The sequence below is a fragment of the Lampris incognitus genome, chromosome 12, assembly GCF_029633865.1.
Source record: "Lampris incognitus isolate fLamInc1 chromosome 12, fLamInc1.hap2, whole genome shotgun sequence".
NCBI classification, from domain to species: domain Eukaryota; kingdom Metazoa; phylum Chordata; class Actinopteri; order Lampriformes; family Lampridae; genus Lampris; species Lampris incognitus.
The window spans coordinates 48526995-48548955 of record NC_079222.1 but is presented as its reverse complement, the minus strand read 5'-3'; the positions used below and the strand labels follow the sequence as shown (position 1 = coordinate 48548955).

At 48.4% G+C, this 21961-nt stretch overlaps 1 protein-coding gene across 1 annotated transcript in view; it reads left to right on the top strand.

Moving 5' to 3' along the window:
- adamts6 (ADAM metallopeptidase with thrombospondin type 1 motif, 6) overlaps window positions 1–21961 on the top strand; it is a 117694-nt gene that overhangs the window by 45390 nt on the left and 50343 nt on the right. The window contains exons 10-13 of the mRNA XM_056290478.1: window positions 4634–4775; window positions 14292–14399; window positions 17157–17302; window positions 18365–18428. Of these exons, the coding sequence (XP_056146453.1) occupies window positions 4634–4775; window positions 14292–14399; window positions 17157–17302; window positions 18365–18428 (460 nt within the window). The remainder of the gene's footprint in view (window positions 1–4633; window positions 4776–14291; window positions 14400–17156; window positions 17303–18364; window positions 18429–21961) is intronic.

Genomic DNA, 21961 nt, shown 5'->3' with positions numbered 1-21961 from the left:
GCTCGACGCGGCGGACAGGATGCCTTCACGACTGTGTCAGACGAAAGCCTCCGCGTTTCAGCCGCTGCACTATTTTGTCTCGCTCCAAACCAATAAATACCGAGGGCTGCCTTTGTGCGGAGGGGGAGCGGGAGGGTCTCGGAGCCCGAGGTTCGTCTTCCCCCTCTCCGACGAGATGTTCCTCAGAGGAGTAAAGCTAAGATACGTGTTTACTCCGTCCAATAACAGAGAGGAGATGGAGACGGGGTGGGGGTGGGGGTGGGGGGGGGGGTGAGGAGGTTGATACAGAGTATGTCGAGGAAGAGAAACTGTATACACTGTTGGTCCAGTCGGCCCCTCCAGGCCTGTTCCGTGCTGTTCCCCCCTTCTTCGGTCTCCTTGGTTTAGTTTCCAATTAAATAAAGCATCCAGTACGTCGGTGGAGGGTTTTCAGTATCACGTTTCCGCTAATCTCTCGTTACCCGTCGGAACCGAAAACGGACCGTGTTCGTTAGATTTCCTGTTTCGTCATCGTTATAGACAAAACAGCGTACGTGTTGCGTGGATCGCCGGAGTTCGATTCCCCGCTCCAAAAAGTGACGTTTTACCCCCCCCCCTCCCCCTTACCGGTTTTATTGTTTTATTGTTTGATATTCTGCACATACACACACCCACCTCATGCTCTCTTTTATTCTGGCCCGGTTCGCCGTCTGCACAAGCGTGGAGCGCAGCTCTGCGTTTATGTTGTCACCAGGCCCACTTCTCCTTTCCAGGGATGGGAAGCATTCCACTGCATGCTGCCGCTGCCACAGCTGGACGGGACACCGTGTTGTAGTAAATAGTTGTAGTAATACTTTGTCTTGAAGGAATCTTCCAGCCCAGAGCTGCGACGAGAGAAGTACAGCGCTGGCAGGTTGACAGCGCATTGCAATTTCATAACTGGAACCTCTTCTCGCGTTCGTGGGTAATCGTCTCCCTATGGGCTCGGGACTTGTGGCGGGAGCGTGCAGACCTAAAGTTTCCTGCTATCTGGCGCCATGTGTGCACAGCTCCGTCAAAACGTCCCGAAAAGCAATGGCACGATCTTTAACACTAGAACGGCCGGGATTTCACTCCTGCCTAAAACGACCGTGGGCGGTCAAAATGACCTCCGGTTTTCAAACTGTGTATTCCGTCAAGATAAACACCCACCTGAGATATTAAAGCAATGCACGTGTTAGTATGTCTGTTGGGAAACTGACTGACGCCCAAATGATCATTCTAACAACTTTAATACTATTTTTCAAACAATTTAAAATGGCCGCCGTCCAACGCCTGTAAACACTGCAACGCCCCCCGGTGGTAGTCACGGTGCGTCTGAAACGGCGCTTGTAACCAGACATGTTCGTGCGGGTACTTGCGCGAGAACTTGCAGTCTGGTTTGTTGGGAGAAGAGCTGGCTTTAAACCCGCTGTTTTGCAGGACCTCCCTAAAATCCCGGGCAACGATGTACATCGCATCGTGAGTGCTTCCGCGGCAGCTCAGACGAGCAAAACAGAAAAGGTTAAGATGTATATTTCGAGCTACATCGGCAACTACGAGGGTGAGTAAGCCCAGGACTTATTGCGATCTACTACGTCTGAGAGGCATGGTGGGGGTGGGGGGTGGGGGGTGGAGAGACTGAACAGGTGAGTTGGCTTGGCGGGGGGGGGGGGTTAAATGACATGATACAAATCAGACATACCTGGCGTAAAACCGAACGTCCTCATCGGAACCTGCATATCGCCTCAGGCTGAATTCTGGAGCTGGACGGTCTCTAGTTGTTTCTGGAGCCCTTCTATTTTTTTCCTCGCTGACTCGCTTTGGGCCGGGGCATCATCCAGAGCGGCAGGATTAGGAGCCACGCAGTAGTCCTGCTCTCGCAGGCAGCTGCTGACATCCATCTCATTATCAGAGGAGTCCAGAGCTGGCAGAGGGGCGACGGCAGGACGCTCCCAGGTTTGGAGTACTCAAGTGTGAGGGGACAGCTCCTTTCTTGCTTCTCCTTAACACACCTGTAGCTGGCACAGCGAAGTCGCCCGGTTCAAAAAAGCCGACTACACCCTCCTGTACTCTTGGTGACGGTAAACGCGTCCCTCCGAATCTTGGCTAGCCACTTAGCTCTTTCCTCGCAGCTACCAGGGGGATGGGTGGAAACTTAAAAGGGAATTACAGCACGCCGGACTCGAACACTGTGGCACACAGCACTGCTCAGCGGAGCCTGACTCAAGGCGTTCATACCTGAACACCCCTTTTCGCCCCGTTTGATTCATTGATTTTTTGGACGACAATTAAGATTTCGGACGGATAAGTGAGCGGCTCACTAATGATTCAGTAGGACGTAAGAATCCGGTTGCGCCAGAAGTTCTTATGCGCGCAGACTCACCCGGAAGTTCCGCAGCGCGACATTGATGCACCGGAGACCGCTAGGGTGTTTCTAGGACAGAGCAACGAACTGGTAATGACGCAACCAACAAGCGTTGTAAACAGTAACGTGACACGCACGATGACGCGCAAATTACGCGCCGTTATTTTGACCGCTCATGGTTGTTTTTTTTGGGGCGGGGCAATTGATCTAAAACGAATTTTAATGCAAATATATGCAATTTTACGAGCGACAGGCCTGTATCTCCCCCCCCCCCACAAAGTTATTAAACTTTGAAAATCCAAAACGGTCAAAATGACCGCCGTGGTCGTTTAATGGTCCCCCATGCATTGCCAACGTAAATGCTGACGTGACTCGACACGTTCATTTCTCACTTGCTTGATTGCTAGTTTGTGGAGCGCGAGTCGTGACGTTTCATAAGGAGTGTTATGTCTGTCCTTGGTCATAAGAATAATATGATGTGACCTTATTGGAGAGTTTCTAGGACAGAGCAACGAACTTCGTGGAGGTAATGACGCAACCAACAAACGTTGTAAACAGTGACGTGACACGCACGATGACGCGCAAATTACGCGCCGTTATTTTGACCGCTCATGGTAGTTTTTTTTTGAGGGGGACAATTGATCTAAAATGCAAATATATGCAATTTTACGAGCGACAGGCCTGTATCCCCCCCCCCCCACAAAGTTATTAAACTTTGAAAATCCGAAAACGGTCAAAATGACCGCCGTGGTCGTTTAATGGTCCCCCATGCATCGTCAACGTAAATGCTGACGTGACTCGACACGTTCATTTCTCACTTGCTTGATTTCTAGTTTGTGGAGAGCGAGTCGTGACGTTTCATAAGGAGTGTTATGTCTGTCCTTGGTCATAAGAATAATATGATGTGACCTTATTGGCGTGTTATTCCACAGTGGAGGTTATAGTGGCGGCAGCGGTGTTATTCCCCGCTCAGACAGGAGCGCTGCTAAACAGCGCCGTAAGTGCGTCTACCTCTTCCAAAATTAATCTGTGAGCCAGCCGTCTGCCCTCAGAGGCTGGTAGAAAAAGACACCTACGCAGCAGCGCAGACAGTTAAACAAGCTCAGCATCCCAGCCCAGAATAAACACACACACACACACACACACACACACACACACACACACACACACACACACACACCAACAAAAGCCACTCTGTGTGCTGCTTGGCTGCCGCTTAGTATTTTTATTTTTCGGCTGTGTGGAACGTTGCTTACCAGGATACAAAATTGCGGTGTACTTTCTTGTTTTCTTAGCGAGTTCTTTGTGAGTACACACTTTTCTGTTTGACGAAACACACTGAACCCAATCCCAGGAGTACACACACACACACACACACACACTCACACTACCTATAAATATCAATTCAGACTCTTCTCTTTCCTGCTCTGTCCTTTGGATGTTGGCTTTGCAGACAGACAGAAAGACCCTTGCTGGGCGTCCCGGTGGTGTGCCGGTCTATTCCGTTGCCTAACAACACGGGGATCGCCGGTTCGAATCCCCGCGTTGCCTCCGGCTTGGTCGGGCGTCCCTACTTACACAATTGGCTGTGTCTGCGGGTGGGAAGCCGCCGGATGTGGGTGTGTGTCCTGGTGGCTGCACTAGCGCCTCCTCTGGTCGGTCGGGGCAGCTGTTCGGGGGGGAACTGGGGGGAATAGCGTGATCCTCCCACGTGCTACGCCCCCCCCCGGTGAAACTCCTCACTGTCAGGTGAAAAGAAGCGGCTGGTGACTCCACATGTATCGGAGGAGGCATTTGGTAGTCTGCAGCCCTCCCCGGATCGGCAGAGGGGGGTGGAGTGGCGACCAGGACGGCTCGGAAGAGAGGGGTAATTGGCCAAGTACAATTGGGGAGAAAAAGTGGGGGGGAGACCCTTGCCTGTCAGTCTGCTGTCTCTACCTTCGATAACACGTTTCTATCCATGTTTTAAATGACTGCATTCCCATCAACACCCTATCTGATGGAAGAGTATTGATATATATAGTGTATATATATATATATATATATATATATATATATATATATATATATATATATATATATATATAACATCATCTTTCATAGTAGGGGTAAATGAATGGATGAACACCAGCTAAGGTCTTGAGGAGATGATTGCTGTTGGTTTATAGAGCTGTCTAAGCTTGGTATTTCCAATCTCCTAACGCGCCAGCTGGAGAACAGTTTCCCTGTGTAAGAAACAATCCTATTGTAGGTTTGTTTTTTTGACAGCTCAGGTCGGGGGACGTGTCTGGACAATGAACCTCTGAAACGAGACTTCCTGTACCCAACAGTGGCCCCGGGGCAGGTGTACGATGCAGACGAGCAGTGCCGCTTCCAGTACGGAGCCTCCTCGCGCCAGTGCAAGTATGGGGTAAGAAACCAGCATCTGTCATGCTGCTCACCTGTTCGCCTCTCACGGGCCCAAAGTCATCCCTGCACGACCCCTCACGTGGAGCGCCCCCCCAAAAACTAGTTTGCCAGTCTGTGATTCTGCATATTCAAACTGGAGTGACTGTTAGAAGGTAATGTGATGGTTATGGACCAGGGAGTACTTGTTCCACATCTGTGGCTTTGACAGGCGCCCAATCACAAGTCACGTTTTTGCCTATTGGAACTGACTAAACTTTGGGGATGATTGTTGAAAAATGTAATTGGGAGAACAGCAGGTTGATATGGTAGCAAATCCATACTGTGGTAATATGAGGTGGTCCAGTCCATGGTGCAGAATGAGGCGGTGAATTATTTGTTGAATGAGGGCCATTCAGACAGGGGTTTCTCCACTTAGAGTACTGATTTACTTGTGTACATCATGAATTATGCCTCTCGTGATTTTTATTCATTGGCCAATTAGCAACAGAGTTCTTGATGTCTGCAAATATTTTCTCCCATTTTACTTTAGCGGTGCTAATGCCACTTGGTGGGGCTCATCAAGAGAGGGGCGGGTGGCTTCTGCTTTTGGCTGGGGAAGAATAGGGAGGAGCGTAGTGATGGGCAGGGTGGAGATCATGAAGAGATTTAGTGTTGGGGAACTAGCAGGGCCGGTCATGGGTAAAGGTGGGAAGGCAAAACAAAAAAGAGTTTCCAGTGCATTCCAGCTGTTTCGTTACAGTTCACAACTCATTGGGAATGTGTAATCAGAAAACAGTTCCAATGTGGCGTCCGGGTAGCATGGCGGTCTAGTCCGTTGCCTGCCAACACGGGGATCGCCGGTTCGAACCCCTCCGGCTTGGTCGGGCGTCCCTACAGACACAATTGGCGGTGTCTGCGGGTGGGAAGCTGGATGTTGGTATGTGTCCTGGTCGCTGCACTAGCGCCTCCTCTGGTCGGTTGGGGGGGGGGGAACTTGGCGGAATAGCGTGATCCTCTCACGCGCTACGTCCCCCTGGCGAAACTCCTCACTGTCAGGTGAAAAGAAGCTGCTGGCGACTCCACATGTATCGGAGGAGGCATGTGGTGGTCTGCAGCCCTCCCCGGATCGACAGAGGGGGTGCAGCAGCGGCTCGGAAGAGTGGGGTAATTGGCCGGATACAATTGGGGAGAAAATGGGGTGGGGGAAACAAAGCAGTTCCAGTGTAACCTGGTCAAATGAGACGTTTGACGTTATGATGTGCCGGGATGAAGGGGTTTAAAAAGGGATGAATGTTCATAACGAAGGAAAATCCACACCTGAGCGGATTTTCAGTCCAAACAGCAGCCATGTTAAAAGCCTGAGAGACGAACGAGGCGACATGGGAAGGGTCATGAAAAGTGCTGGCGCAGCTGTGCTACATGACCTGGGGCATTATCCTGGAGGGCGTTTGAATGGACGAGGAGCTGGGGGATAAACCATTGGAGCTACTTGTTAAAACCTTATGGGGGCTTTGGCGGTGAACTAAACGGCTGTGCCAAGGCTGGCAGGGGTAACTCAGCGATAAAGAAGAGGGAGGAATGCTTTTTTCTGCTGATGAGGGCTGCCATATTAACTGACTTGTCTTTGGATGCCGGAGCAGCGTGAAAACCCGTATGAGGTGGGGTTACAGCAGGAGTGTGTGGTGCCCTGGGAAGGGGAACGTTTACTTCAGGGACGGCAGGAACCAGAGCTGAAACTATGAGTTGAGAACGAGGTGAGGGGGCGCAGGGAGCACTTGGTAATGTAGCTGCTTGAAAGCTGCCAGAACGATGAAGGCAGACTATGGCTATATATCTACTGAGGATGGACAGAGGGATAGACGCCGAGGTGGTGGTTTGAAGATTCACAAACATGATGGAGATAACAGTGTCTAAGCGCCGGCTCGCGGTGGGGTTAGGTTGAGGAGAGCGAGAGTGGAGGGATTATGAGGTGGGATAAGTGGTAGGAACATTTGGGAAACCATCAGAGCCTGGATAGAAGTTAAAGCTGCTACGGGAAGGAAAACAAGTGGCACGGTGGCGCAGTGGTTAGCAAGAAGGCCCTGGGTTGCAACCCCGGGGTTGTCCAATCTTGGGGCCATCCCAGGTCCTTTCTGTGTGGAGTTTGCATGTTCCCCCCGTGTCTGCGGTGGGGTTTCCTCCGGCTACTCCGGTTTCCTCCCCACCATCAAAAAGACATGCATGTTAGGGTTAATACTCCTGTCTTTGCCCCTGACCGAGGCATGGCGAGACGAACTGGAGTTGGTCCTCGGGTGCTGCACGGCGGCTGCCCGCTGCTCCTAGCTACACAGCTAGGATGTGTTAAATGCAGAGGAAGAATTGCCCCACGGGGATCAATAAAAATAGTGGAAAAACAGAAGCGCGATAGAGGAGATGCTTTAAGTTGGGATGGAGAAGGAGGAGGCAGGTGAAGCCGGACTTGCAGCAGAATATGCCCTGAAAAAGGAGCAGAGAGGATTGGGATTAGGTGAGGCGTGTCCATGGGAAATAGACATGTGAGTCCTTGATGACTGGCCAGAGGAGATGCAGGCTTTAACGTCACAACAGCCACCCCTTGAGGGACCCCAAAGGTTATTTACTGGGGTCATGGATATGGCTGTGGCCCGCCTTCCCAACCAGAGTGCAGAAGCGGGCATCAAAACAAACATAGCTAACTGTCAGTGGCAGAGAAACAAACCCCAAACTCACCTAGCGTTTCCCTCGGGTGCTTTCTCATCGCCGTATTAATAACGGGGATCTCAAACTCATGTCGAAGCAGACTGGAAGAGGTGGGAAGGTGGTGTGGACGTGGAAACTGAGGCAGAGGTCTAATGGCACAAAATGAATGGCTGCAAGTGGTGCTGGTGAAGCTGATGTTACCGGTTGGGCTGGTGGCGTGATGGGGCCGCATGGCGGTGGACCTCGCTGGGATGGTGGGAAGTACAAAGGCTTGTTTTGAAGCTCTGTCCAGGGCAAGACGGTCCACAAAAGGATGATCTTAGCAGAAAAAAGTAAACAGTTGAACAATCAAACAGAAACAAGTGCACTATGTGGTAGTCGAGTGAGCTGAGTTAAGAGAGTACAGCAGTTGTTGATTGACCAAATGGGGAGCACACCGACTGGATAATGATATGTCAGATGTGGGCAGGTTGATAGTTTTTGGAGAACTGTGTTGGATGGAAGCTGACAGGAGAAGACAGGAGGTGGAGCTGGAGGTGGCAGAGCTGAAGATGCTGAGGTTTTCATTGGGAGTGACGAAGAAGGACAGGATTAGGAACGAGCACATTAGAGGGACAGCTCGGGTTGGACGGTTTGGAGACAAAGCAAGAGAGGCAAGATTGAGATGGTGTGGACATGTGTGGAGGAGAGATGCTGGGTATATTGGGAGAAGGATGCTGAATATGGAGCTGCCAGGGAAGAGGAGAAGAGGAAGGCCAAAGAGGAGGTTTATGGATGTGGTGAGGGAGGACATGCAGGTGGCTGGTGTGACAGAGGAAGATGCAGAAGACAGGAAGAGATGGAAACAGATGATCCGCTGTGGCGCCCCCTAACGGGAGCAGCCCAAAGTAGTAGTAGTAGTGGTAGTGGTAGTGTTGGATGGAAGCATCCTGGTATGGTATAAGTAGGTTGTCAGAGTATGAGAATCTCCCATCTGGAACGTTTTCCACAGACAATTCAGAAAACATCTTTCCTGCTTTTTCATTTCATTTCAAGCACTGACAACAGCTGATCGTTCATCTCACACAAGTGGTTGTGGTGCACAATGCAAACATCTTCCCTGCCCTCTTGGAAGGCCTTTATCATTTTGGATTTCCGTATTTGTTGGTCGGGCGTCCCTACAGACACAACTGGCCGTGTCTGTGAGTGGGAAGCCGGATGTGGGTATGTGTCCTGGTCGCTGCACTAGCGCCTCCTCTGGCCGGTTGGGGCACCTGGTCGGGGGGGGGGACTGGGGGGAATAGCGTGATCCTCCCACGCGCTACGTCCCCCTGGCGACACGCCTCACTGTTAAGTGAAAAGAAGCGGCTGGCGACTCCACATGTGTCGGAGGAGACGTGGTAGTCTGCAGCCCTCCCCGGATCGGCAGAGGCGGTGGAGCGGCGACCGGGACGGCTCGGAAGAGTTGGGGTAATTGGCCAAGTACAACTGGGGAGGAAAAAAACCAACAACAAAAAATCCTCATTTGTGGATAACAAGTGTGCAGGAGACAACAAAAACATTTTGATGTATTTTCTTAATATTATCTTATTCCTCCTCCTTTATCTCGGAAATCTACAGACAAAGAAATTAAGGAGTGAAGTCGTAATTCTTGCTAGTATTAAACCCCTCAATCATCTGGTTCTGAGATGAAGTGATTTTGGATGGTAATTATTTCCTCTCCCCAAGGACTAAAAACTCTACACAATAGGAGACACCAGTAGGACAAGCAATAATCACAATTTAACAGGAGAAGTTGAAAAACGTTAACGAACAGGACTATTTGGCGTACATAGACATCCTGACATATGCCTAGCTGAGGTCATAGATATCCTGACATATGCCTAGCTGAGGTCATAGATATCCTGGCATATGCCTAGCTGAGGTCATAGACATCCTGGCATATGCCTAGCTGAGGTCATAGACATCCTAGCATATGCCTAGCTGAGGTCCTAGATATCCTGGCATATGCCTAGCTGAGGTCATAGATATCCTGACATATGCCTAGCTGAGGTCATAGATATCCTGGAATATGCCTAGCTGAGGTCATAGACATCCTAGCATATGCCTAACTGAGGTCATAGACATCCTAGCATATGCCTAGCTGAGGTCATGGATATCCTGGCATATGCCTAGCTGAGGTCATAGATATCCTGGAATATGCCTAGCTGAGGTCATAGACATCCTGGCATATGCCTAGCTGAGGTCATAGATATCCTGGAATATGCCTAGCTGAGGTCATGGATATCCTGGCATATGCCTAGCTGAGGTCATAGACATCCTAGCATATGCCTAGCTGAGGTCATAGACATCCTAGCATATGCCTAGCTGAGGTCATAGAGCTATCTCATTTCACAGAGAAATATCTGACAACAGATTATAACAGGCTCCAAAACCAAGCGCTGTTATTTTGGCTCTTAAGTTCATAATTATGGTTTTAGATCAACATTTAAGTCACCTATTTATGAGAGGATAGGATTCTGGTGTAAACAGAGCTTTTATGAGAGGATAGGATTCTGGTGTAAATAGAGCTTTTATGAGAGGATATGATTCTGGTGTAAACACAGCTTTTATGAGAGGATAGGATTCTGGTGTAAGCACAGCTTTTATGAGAGGATAGGATTGTGGTGTAGACACAGGATAGGATTCTGGTGTAAGCACAGCTTTTATGAGAGGATAGGATTCTGGTGTAGACACAGCTTTTATGAGAGGATAGGATTGTGGTGTAGACACAGGATAGGATTCTGGTGTAAGCACAGCTTTTATGAGAGGATATGATTCTGGTGTAAGCACAGCTTTTATGAGAGGATAGGATTCTGGTGTAGACACAGGATAGGATTCTGGTGTAAGCACAGCTTTAACTGGAGCAGGAGTGCAGTTTTCTCCTGGGTGGATTCTGACAATCAGATCTATTTCCTTCAGCCATCTGTTAAAGAAATGTCCCCTGTGTGTCCTTATAGGACAAACGAGTCCACCGAAATTGATAAAAGGTCTAATAAAGGAGTCTTGCTGTGAAGTCTGACTGTGGTTAAAAACTCAAGTTCATCCCAGAAATCTGATTAATAAAAATACATTTTTCAAAATATTTTCCCCCTTTTTCTCCCCAATTGTACTTGGCCAATTACCCCACTCTTTCGAGCTGTCCCAGTCGCTGCTCCACCCCCTCTGCTGATCCGGGGAGGGCTGCAGACTACCACATGCCTCCTCTGATACATGTGGAGTCGCCAGCCGCTTCTTTTCACCTGACAGTGAGGAGTTTCACCAGGGGGACGTAGCACGTGTTCCCCCCAGTTCCCCCTCCTCCCCCGAACAGGCGCCCCGACCGGCCAGAGGAGGCGCTAGTGTAGCGACCAGGACACATACCCGCATCCGGCTTCCCACCCGCAGACACGGCCAATCGTGCCTGTAGGGACGATTGGCCGGAGGCGACACGGGGATTCGAACCCCAAAATAGACTGCCGCGCTACCCGGACGCAATAAAACTACTTTGAGCATGTCATGTCTTTAAAATGCTCATGTCATACTCTAATATCTTGTCATGGATTTGGTAGTTAAAAAAAAACTGGGGTCTGACCCTTTAGTCGAGCGGTTAGCGAAGCCTCCTGCGGTGCGGGCGATACGGGTTCGCGTCCCGGCCGCGGCAGTTCCTGTGGTTGCGTTGTCCCCTGAATTCGCTACAAGATGTTCAGCTATCACATCGCAATTTATCTCAACTGTAACAAAAAAATGCCATCCAGACATGGTGGTTTGGATAGTTAGCTTCTGAAATATGTCAGAGTTGTTCAGTTTGAAAATATACATCAAATAAACCACGATCAGCTTAATTAGTGTAAAAAAGTCATTAATTTTTGTATTCCTGCCCAAGCAATTATGTAACCACTCAAATATTAACCTGTACGCCAAATCTGACTCCTTTATTCATTTTTTTGCTGTCAAACAAGAGTGTATGTCTGGGGGCGTCCGGGTAGCGTAGCGGTCTATTCCGGAAACACGGAGCTCGCTGGTTCGAATCCCGCGTTACCTCCAGCTTGGTCGGGCGACCCTACAGACACAATTGGCCGTGTCTGCGGGTGGGAAGCCGGATGTGGGTATGTGTCCTGGTCGCTACACTAGCGCCTCCTCTGGTCGGTCGGGGCACCTGTTCATGGGAGGGGGTGGGGATAGCGTGATCCTCCCACGCGCTACATCCCCCTGGTGAAACCACTCACTGTCAGGTGAAAAGAAGCGGCTGGCGACTCCACGTGTGTGGGAGGAGGCACGTGGTAGTCGGCAGCCCTCCCCGGGTCGGCAGAGGGGGGTGGACGGCTCGGAGGAGAGGGGAGAAAGCAGTCGTGTCCTCGTGGTCGTCGAGGGGGTTGGTGTTTTGCTAACCAGGCACGTGGAGTCTCGAGGAGGCGGGGGAGATGCGCTGGGCTGCCAGAGGCCGGCGCGATGCGGGGGGAGACGCCAGACGTAAAGGGTGGGACCCGGCCGGAGGTGGGAGAAGTAACACAGAGGCTAAGTGGGAGAATTTAGGGATTTACGTGGTTAATCTGCCCGCTCCACACTGTTATGTCTACAAATCTGTACTCAAAGCTAGCGACGCAAGCGCACGACCGCCAGACCCGAGGGACGCCGAGAGGCCGAGGTACGGGAAACAAAGCACCTCTGACGGGACGGCGGCGTTAGCGAGGGACGCCGAGAGGCCGAGGTACGGGAAACAAAGCACCTCTGACGGGACGGCGGCCTTAGCGAGGGACGCCGAGAGGCCGAGGTACGGGAAACAAAGCACCTCTGACGGGACGGCGGCCTTAGCGAGGCCCTTACCGTTGCGCCTCCTGCCCTGGGGTTTTTATCGCAGCCCGGTCCTCCAGGTTCGCGTAGGCCGGGGTGGCTGACCTTTGAGCGGGGCGGACGCTGTGAACGGAACGGGGCGGCGGGGGGGGAGGGGCTTATTGAAACCAGCTGTGGGAGGGGAGAGTGGTGCCAGTTTGCCGCTTTATTTGATCTGGGCGGGCTCGGGGAGAGCAGCGGGGCCGTGGCATGTTTACTGACCTGGGGGGTCAAGCCGTGCGCGTGGGATCATAACTCTCTTTCATGGGCCGGCTCTTCTCCCCCCCCCCCACCTCACCCCCCCACCTCACCCCCCCGCACACGCTTGTCCTGTAAAAGCCTTTGAACACGAGATGCCAGGCGGCCCGCGCGCGGGGTTAATGGGAAATCTAATGCAGGGGCCCTTCTTGTAACGTGCATCGCTTTTCAGGGTTTTATTTGTTTGGGGTGAGTCTCCCCATCGATCGCCGGGCTCACCCTAGCCCTCCTTGTCCTGCTCGCTTTCTTTCACACTATCTATCTATCTATCTATCTATCTATCTATCTATCTATCTATCTATCTATCTATCTATCTATCTATCTATCTATCTATCTATCTATCTATCTATCTATCCATCTATCCATCTATCTATCTCTCTGTCCGTCTGTCCGTCCGTCCGTCCGTCCGTCCATCCGTCCATCCATCCATCTATCCATCTATCTATCTATCTATCTATCTATCTATCTATCTATCTATCTATCTATCTATCTATCTATCTATCTATCTATCTATCTATCTATCTATCTATCTATCTATCTATCTATCTATCTATCTATCTATCTATCTGTCTATCTGTCTATCTGTCTGTCTGTCTGTCTGTCTGTCTGTCTATCTATCTATCTATCTATCTATCTATCTATCTATCTATCTATCTATCTATCTGTCTGTCTGTCTGTCCATCTATCCATCTATCCATCTATCTATCTATCTATCCATCTATCCATCTATCTATCTATCTATCTATCTATCTATCTATCTATCTATCTATCTATCTATCTATCTATCTATCTATCTATCTATCTATCTATCTATCTATCTATCTATCTATCTATCTATCTATCTATCTATCTATCTATCTATCTATCTATCTATCTATCTATCTATCTATCTATCTATCTGTCTATCTGTCTGTCTGTCTGTCTGTCTGTCTGTCTGTCTATCTATCTATCTATCTATCTATCTATCTATCTATCTATCTATCTATCTATCTGTCTGTCTGTCTGTCCATCTATCCATCTATCTATCTATCTATCTATCTATCTATCTATCTATCTATCTATCTATCTATCTATCTATCTATCTATCTATCTATCTATCTATCTATTATATAATATATATAAAATATATAACATGATATATAATATATATAGATATGAATATATGTTTTATACAATGTATATAATTTTGCAATTTATATATTTATATTTTAATTATATATTTATATACAATTTTATATAAAATAATATACATATGATATGATATATATTATCCTATATATTATATATAATATAAAATGATATCTAATATCTCTATATAATATGTAATATATATTATATTATATAAAAATAATATTATATATATATATATATCATGATATTGGGTTGGTCCAGCGGACTCCTCACTTCTCTTCAGAGAACATTAGGCGCACCAGATGAGCGCTCACATATTGCACGAGATGCCCCTTGATCCAAAGCACATGGCCCCGTGGGAAAAAAAGATGCTCGATACTTTATTTATGTGGTCTCATCAGCTCCTCTCCTCCTCTGATCTGACCTTGAATGGAGCAGATTTATAGACGAATTTGTATGGTGTTTGTCCTCGTTCACAAATGTCAGCCGAGTGAAGGAAAACGCCGTGACGTGGAAACGGCACAGACGACCAATAGATCACACGCATCCTTACAGAGCACCAGAAGACACAACACGGGAAATTGATTTATTCTGACCAACTTGCTTTTGCCTTCTTTCCTAGGAAGTGTGTAGAGAGCTCTGGTGCCTTAGCAAAAGCAACCGCTGTGTAACGAACAGTATCCCTGCTGCAGGAGGCACCCTGTGTCAGACCGGCAGCATCGAGAAAGGGGTAAGTCATCTTATTGCTTTACCAGATGCAAACTTTATACGCTCGGCTGTGTAATGTCGCTTGATGCAGAATAATGCATTTGCTCTCGTATAGCAGGGCTGCTCCATATGTGACCCAATCAACCAGCTAACCAACCAACCAATTAACCAACCAACCAATCAATCAATCAACCAATCAATCAATTAATCAATCAACCAATCAACCAACCAATTAATTAATTAATTAATTAATTAATCAATCAAGTTGCATTTTAATAGCACTCTTCTAGCTGCAACAGCCACTCACCCAATGAGTCTTATTCTACCGGTACCTTTCTGTTGCCTCTTTTATCTTTTCCAGTCTAGAAGAGGTACAATTCCCAGTGTCCACTCATGCAGTCATTGTGCATGCATGCTTGCACACACACACACACACACACACACACACACACACACACACACATGCGTGTGTGCACGTGCACATGACAGGCTTTAGGTCAGTGGTCCAGTGTCGGTGCCGGCCAGGTTAGGGGGAGACAGTTTTAACATGGATTACGGAAGCCATTGTCACCGGATGGTCCGAGGTCTAAAAAGGAAGAATGGGAGAGTGTCACGAGCTGTCACCCGTCATTACCATTAGCTCAGTGGAGCCTTTCAGGGCCGGGGCCCATGGAGGGGGTCCTGCACAACACAGGGGGCCCCAGGTTGAGCCGGGGGGGCTTTGGAACAGCTTTGGAGCAGCTTTAGGAGAGCCAGTGGCATACTCTGTCTGCCCCTGATGGGGACGGCTTCAAAGCAAATATGAATGTCAGCCATTTCTCACCCAGCGTGTAATGGAGAGAGGCCCTGCCAACAGGAGTGGGGCGAGGGAGACAGGGGGAGATTCGGGGGTGGGGGGGTGGGGGGGATAAGAGGATCATGGAATGAGGAGGTGAGGCAGAGACAAAGAAACACAGAAAGGGGGAAAGCAAGGGCAGACAAAGAGAGGTTTGTATAAAGGTGGTTGGTTAATTTGGACAGGGAATGATTTCAGGTGTTGCCACCGTGTGTGTGTCACCGCGTTACACTGTGTAACCATAGCGTGGTCAACATGGACTCAGCTCCACCTGCAGTGTCTCTGGTGAACACATGGGCCAAGACATCGACTCATTATGCCGCGCCGTCCCTTGGTGCCACGTCGGTGTCTTCTCTGCTCGTTGTAGTGTGTATGCTTTCCAAGACAGATTTCGTCCCACAGACCCCCCCCCCCACACACACACACACACTTACGCATGAAAACACAGGTACACAGATATATATGGTCATATAGCCATACACAGATACACACACAATGCATAGTCTCTCTCTCGCTCTCTCTCTCTTTCTATCTATCTATCTAGCAAGCTGCTCGCTAGCTAGCTAGCTAGCTATCCGTCACCCCTCTTGTCAGTCGTAATCTTGTTTAGACAGTGTCTCTGGGCATGGTCCACGTGCAGTAAATGAGCGAGGGAGGAAAGAGAGGACAGTGGTCCCAGTATATCCAGCACCTTGACTGTCTGGGTCTCTCTGAGTCCTTAACCTACTGACACAGTTTGCCAGACAAAGGGCTGTCTCTAATCCCTTTTTCTCTCTGGCTCTCTGCGAACAGCTTAGCACGAGGATTCAGACCCTCCTAAAGACTCCTATAGACTCCTAAAGGACTCCTGTAGACTTCTAAAGATTCCTATAGAATCCTACAGATTCATATTGACTCCTAAATAGTCCTATAGACTTCCATTGATCCCAAAGACTCATATAGACTCCTAAAGGACTCCTATAGACTTCTAAAGATTCCTATAGACTCCTACAGATTCATATTTACTCCTAAAGACTCACATAGACTCCTATAGACTTCTATAGATTTCCATTGACTCCCAAAGACTCATATAGACTGATATAGACTTCTATAGACTCCTAAAGACTCCCAAAGACTCCTATAGACTCCTAAAGACCCCCAAAGACTCCCAAAGACTCCTGTAAACTACTAAAGACTCCTATAGACTCCTAAAGACTCCTGTAGACTTCTATAGACTCCGAAAGACTCCTGTAGATTTCTAAAGACTCCTGTAGACTTCTAAAGACTCCCACAGACTCCTAAAGACTCCTATAGACTTCTAAAGATTCCTATAGACTCCTACAGATTCATATTGACTCCTAAAGACTCACATAGACTCCTATAGACTTCTATAGATTTCCATTGACTCCCAAAGACTCATATAGACTCATATAGACTTCTATAGACTCCTAAAGACTCCCAAAGACTCCTGTAAACTACTAAGGACTCCTATAGAAGTCTAAAGACTCCTTTAGACTTCTATAGGCTCTGAAAGACTCCTGTAGATTTCTAAAGACTGCTAAAGACTCCTGTAGACTTCTAAAGACTCCCACAAACTCCCAAAGACTCCTATAGACTTATAAAGACTCATAAAGACTCCTGTAGACATATAAGGACTCCTAAAGACGCATATAGACTCCTCAAGACTCTTATGGACTCCTTTAGACTCCTATAGCCTCTGGGAGCAATGCACTGTAATTTCAGTCCCTCTGAAGCCTTTTTGTTGACCTAAACATACAGTTGTGGAAATGCTTAAAACACACACGTGTAAATAAGGAAAGACAGAATACGTCACAGCTCGTTGTCCTAGTCTGGGTCGCTGTGGGTCATCAGAGTCAGGAGGTGATGTTCTGTAATAAAACCGTTTAACTGCGTAATGAGCAATCTTTCCCTTGACTCTCTGTCTCTTGACCTGTCCCGGGTCAGTGGTGCTACCAGGGGGAGTGTGTGGCGTTCGGTACCTGGCCCCAGAGTGTGGACGGAGGCTGGGGTCCCTGGTCCACGTGGGGCGAATGCAGCAGGACTTGTGGAGGTGGTGTGTCCTCCTCCATGAGGCACTGTGACAGCCCAGCGTAAGTAGGCAAAGTAAGCCACAGAAAGCTGAACACACACGTCAAGGTGTTATATAAGAGGAGTCTGTACGTGTTTGATTGTGATTGTGTTATTGTGTGTGCGCGTGTGCGTGTGTGCGTGTGTGTGTGTGTGTGTGTGTGTGTGTATGTTATCTAGGTAGAGGTTAAGCCAATTAGACTGTCAGAGCTGAGTTACCCATCATCCACCACGAACTCCCTCCCACTCTGGGCAAAACCAGCCTCACTGTGGAAGTTTTGGGGATATATTTCTGCAAATACAAAACTCGTTTCTTTAAGTGAGAGTGCATAATAGTGGAGAAGGCACCACCCTGATACTGAAGACCTGTGTGAGGTGGTCCTAGCCCTTTAGTTTTGCAGATAGGGGTCAGACTCACGAGGGAAGCAGAGAAAGCCATGCAGCTAAGCCTGCAACACATCCATCAGACTGGCTGCAGCGTCTTTCCGCAGTCGTTGCAGTGTGGCAGGTGGGGGTAAAGGGATAATGAAAGGTGGAGCAGGAGGGAAGGAAGTCGATGAAATAAGAGGAAATGTTAGATGGGATATGTGGTGGGAAGGATGGAGTCATTTAGAGGTTGCAGTCTGAGTGAGGAAATCTAAGAAATGCATGGATGGTAGTCTGTAATTTCCCAAAAGCTAAATGTCAGGGTTCGACGTGAGAGCTCCTGCAGCAGCTTGCATGGACCGGTCATGGTGATGTGCCTGCAGACAGGCGTAATGTCCAGTGCCACACACACACACACACACACAAACACACACAAACACAGTTTCTGAGAGATGTCTTCATCAGTCATGTCCATTCATTGTACAGCAGCAGCTGAGTGTTGGATAGCTGTGGTCTGATCTGGTACCCATTTCTTTACCCACTATCACAACAATGGTACATTTTTATTTTTACTTATTGACATGAATGCATTCCTATGTTGTCTCTGAGTCGTTTTTAAAGAGTACTTGTATGTGCAAGTTGTCATTCTGAATTGTGATGCACGATGTGATCTGTTACCTTTATTTTCAATTTACCGTTCCCTTTCTCCTGTTTCTCAGCCCCTCGGGAGGAGGGAGGTACTGTCTAGGAGAGAGGAAGCGCTACAGGTCCTGCAACACTGATGTAAGTTTTTAAGGCAGCTTCTCTATTTACCTCTCTGAGCCCTGTTTTCCTGAATAAAAGAGGGCATTTACAAAATGCACTCTGGGGAGTGACCGAAAGGGGGAGATCGCGGATACAAGCGGCTGAAAGGAGTTTCCTCCGTAGGGTGTCTGGGCTCAGCCTTAGAGATAGGGTGAATGTTCCTGATTCCTGATTCCTGATTCGGCAATGGGGAGGAATATATTATCATCAGGTGTGGGCGGGGCTGATGTTAAACGAACCAATCAGATCTCCTCTTTTCCTTCCCTTTAAAAGGAGTGCGCTGCTAATTTGGGGATAGAAGCAACAGAGGCAGCGCAGAGCTTTCCACACAGGAGTTTCTAACAAGAATAAACTGATGCATTTGTACAGGAAGCTCGGAATCACCTGGAAGATATTCACCAGGTTTTATTTAAATAAATTATCACTTATAAACGGTGGGAAGATGGTGGCGCAAATTCCCGTTTACAGCGGCCTCACCCAGCGCCGTCCATGCAGTGTCTTTGTCCACGTCTGCGTCGTAAGTTTGTGTCTTTGTTTGATGGCTGGGAGAGCTGGCGCTGGATCGCTTGGGAGAGCCTGGTCTGCTGCATCCTGTGGGCCCAGGGACCACGGCCCTGCCTGGAGCTGCGCCTGAGAAGGAAACACTGAGGGCGGACTGACAGGACGAGGAAGCGGGGCAGGCTAAGCTAACTGCTAGCCCATGCGGACCGGCAGTTCTGATAACACCGAAGGCGGTCTGGCGGCGGCCTCACCTAGCCTTGACTGTGTTTCTGGTGTCATTGTGTGGCGTGCGGGGAGGTGTGCCGAAGGTGTCTGGTTGGGAGAGCTGGTGCTGGATCGACTGGGGGGAGCCTGGTCTGCTGCGTCCGGTGGGCCCAGGGACCACGGCCCTGCCTGGAGCTGCGCCTGAGAAGGAAACACCGAGGGCGGACTGACAGGACGAGGAAGCGGGGCAGGCTAAGCTAGCTGCTAGCCCATGCAGACCGGCAGTTCCGACAGTCATCCTGGCTGGCGTTCACTCTCCTGGACAGTGAATTTGATTTTTTTGTTGATATGCTGGATATGTGTGTTCTTGTAGTTTGGATATACGTGTTTTTGTGGCGTCGATGCGTTTTTGTCTTTGTGTTGCATTGCTGTGGGCTGGAGGAAGCAATGTGTAGTTTCATTGCATGTGCATGGAATGAAATGACAGATACATGTTCCTGATTCCTGCACAACAGGATACAGTTTGCAACCACGAGTTTTCATTGGAGGACTATCTGATCAAACAGCAAACTTAATTATTATTTCATAATTTACGGGCCGGTAATGCCACACAATAAAAGTCTGCAAGTGGTTGAGAAAACATCACATTCTGGAGTAACAGCACTGACTTGATAACAATCTAACACAACATGTCCTACATGATTTCGTTCACCCGAGCCAGCGCCAGGGCCGGAAATTGCACAGAAATCCACGGCCCCCATGCTCTGCACCACTGCTGGTCTGGTCTGAGCAGGTGGGCGGTGCACAGCGCAGTCATCCATGTGACCAAAGTTGCACCGTGCCGCCGGACCGACGATCCCACACCTCCTGTTGCGCCTCCCCTCCCCTGTCAGCGCATGGCGCATCTCCAAAACACCAAACGAGCACAGGAAACACGACCGCTCGCATGGAGCACGGAGTCTGATTCTGTGCTGTGCGCCTGCACAAAAATAGGGCCCTCTGTCTTGTGTTGTGTCCAGTATTCGGGGCCGGTTACAAGTTACTTAAAAATTAAACTGTCCCCTTGATAGATGGTTGTAGCAGTTCGGAGCCAAGGTATGTGGTGTAATGAGGCACGCTGACCTGGGATAGATTTGGCCTATTACGACCACTTTATTTGCTTGCAGTTCATTGCACCACCTTTCTCTCACAGTGAATGCTGTGTGAAGCATTATAAAGAGCACCAAAACAAACAAAAGTCTTGCAAAACCCTCCAGCTTTCTAACATGAGACTTGATGGGACAGACAATGACGATACAGGCTGAACATTCCTAGGGCGAATTTTAATTTATTTGTTGGGAGTTTTTTTTTTTGTGTGTGATCTATTAAGTATATGATGATTTTGCATAATAACGGAGAGAGTGTGTTGTTAGATATGATGACACATTTCCTCTGCATTTTATGACAAGCAAAACACAGACCTTTTGAGGTCTGGACCATCGCTGGAAATAAATATTGTGCATGGCTGCGAGTTCACTGCTTCATTAAACTATTTCTAGGTGGACTTTTCTCATAAAGTGAAAATTGACCCAGTTAGGGGCTTGGTGGATATTGAACCACAATCTTAAAAATAACAGCGGAGAGCAAGCACCGAGCGTTTTCTTTGGAAGACAAATAACAAGCCAGACCGCTGTTTCACTAGCCTGACCACACCGTGTCCAATGAAAATGTGTACGACACACAAGGACACCGGGGAGAAACCCCCACTCACACAGAGGCACGCTTTCTCTCCGACACACCCGAGCGCGTGCACGCGCACACGCACGCACGCGCAACAGGTAACGTTTATTAATAAGGTTAAGAAAATAATTCGCATTTATTTTCCTTCCGAAGAAAGTGGAATCAAGTGCAACTGGACTCGGGATATACACCCAAGTCCAGGTGCACTTGGTCCCACTCCTCTGGATAACCACGACCTGGAGGAAGGAGAACATTCACAGACTTCTGAAGACAGGTTTTACATATATGTATATACTACATACGTGTATATATTTATATGTTGTGGTCTCTGTTTGGCAAGACTAACGTCAGAATTAACCCAGATTTTAACAGATCGATTGTGCAAGTTCCGAACGACCAAGGCCGTCATGTCGACGGTTTTGGATAGTCGAAGTTTAATAACTTTGTGGGGGGGGGGGGATACAGACCTGCTGCCCTAAAATTGCACACATTTGCATTCAAATTCGTTTTAGATCAACCGAAAGGAAAACCGTCTTGGTAAGACCGACCTAAAACGACCTTGGGCCGTCAAAAAAGACCGTCTCGTAATTTGTGCGTCATGGTGCGTGTCACGTAACTATTTACGACGCGTGTTGGTGACATCATTTCCTTCGTGAAGTTCGTTGCTCTGTCCTAGAAACACACTAGCGTCCTCCAGTGCGGAGAAATAGTCGAAACTTGATGTGCGATGACGTGTGTGGTGAAGCCACAGCCCTCATTTCATTTTTAACATGTGCCTGCACATTGTTTTTTAATGACAATCAGTTGAATTGAATTGAATTGTGTCCAACATGTGTGGGTACAGACGCACCACGACTGCCACCGACGCCTTGCAGCGTTTACAGGCGTTGGACGGCGGCCATTTTAAATTGTTCGAAAAATATTAGATTCATTAAAATGCTAATTTTGGTGTCAGTTAGTTTCATTACAGACACACTAACATATGTAACGCATTAATATCTCAACTGGGTATTTATCTTGACAGAATATGGAGTTTTAAAACCGTGACGGTCAAAATGACCGCCCATGGTCGTTCTAGTAGTTCTCAA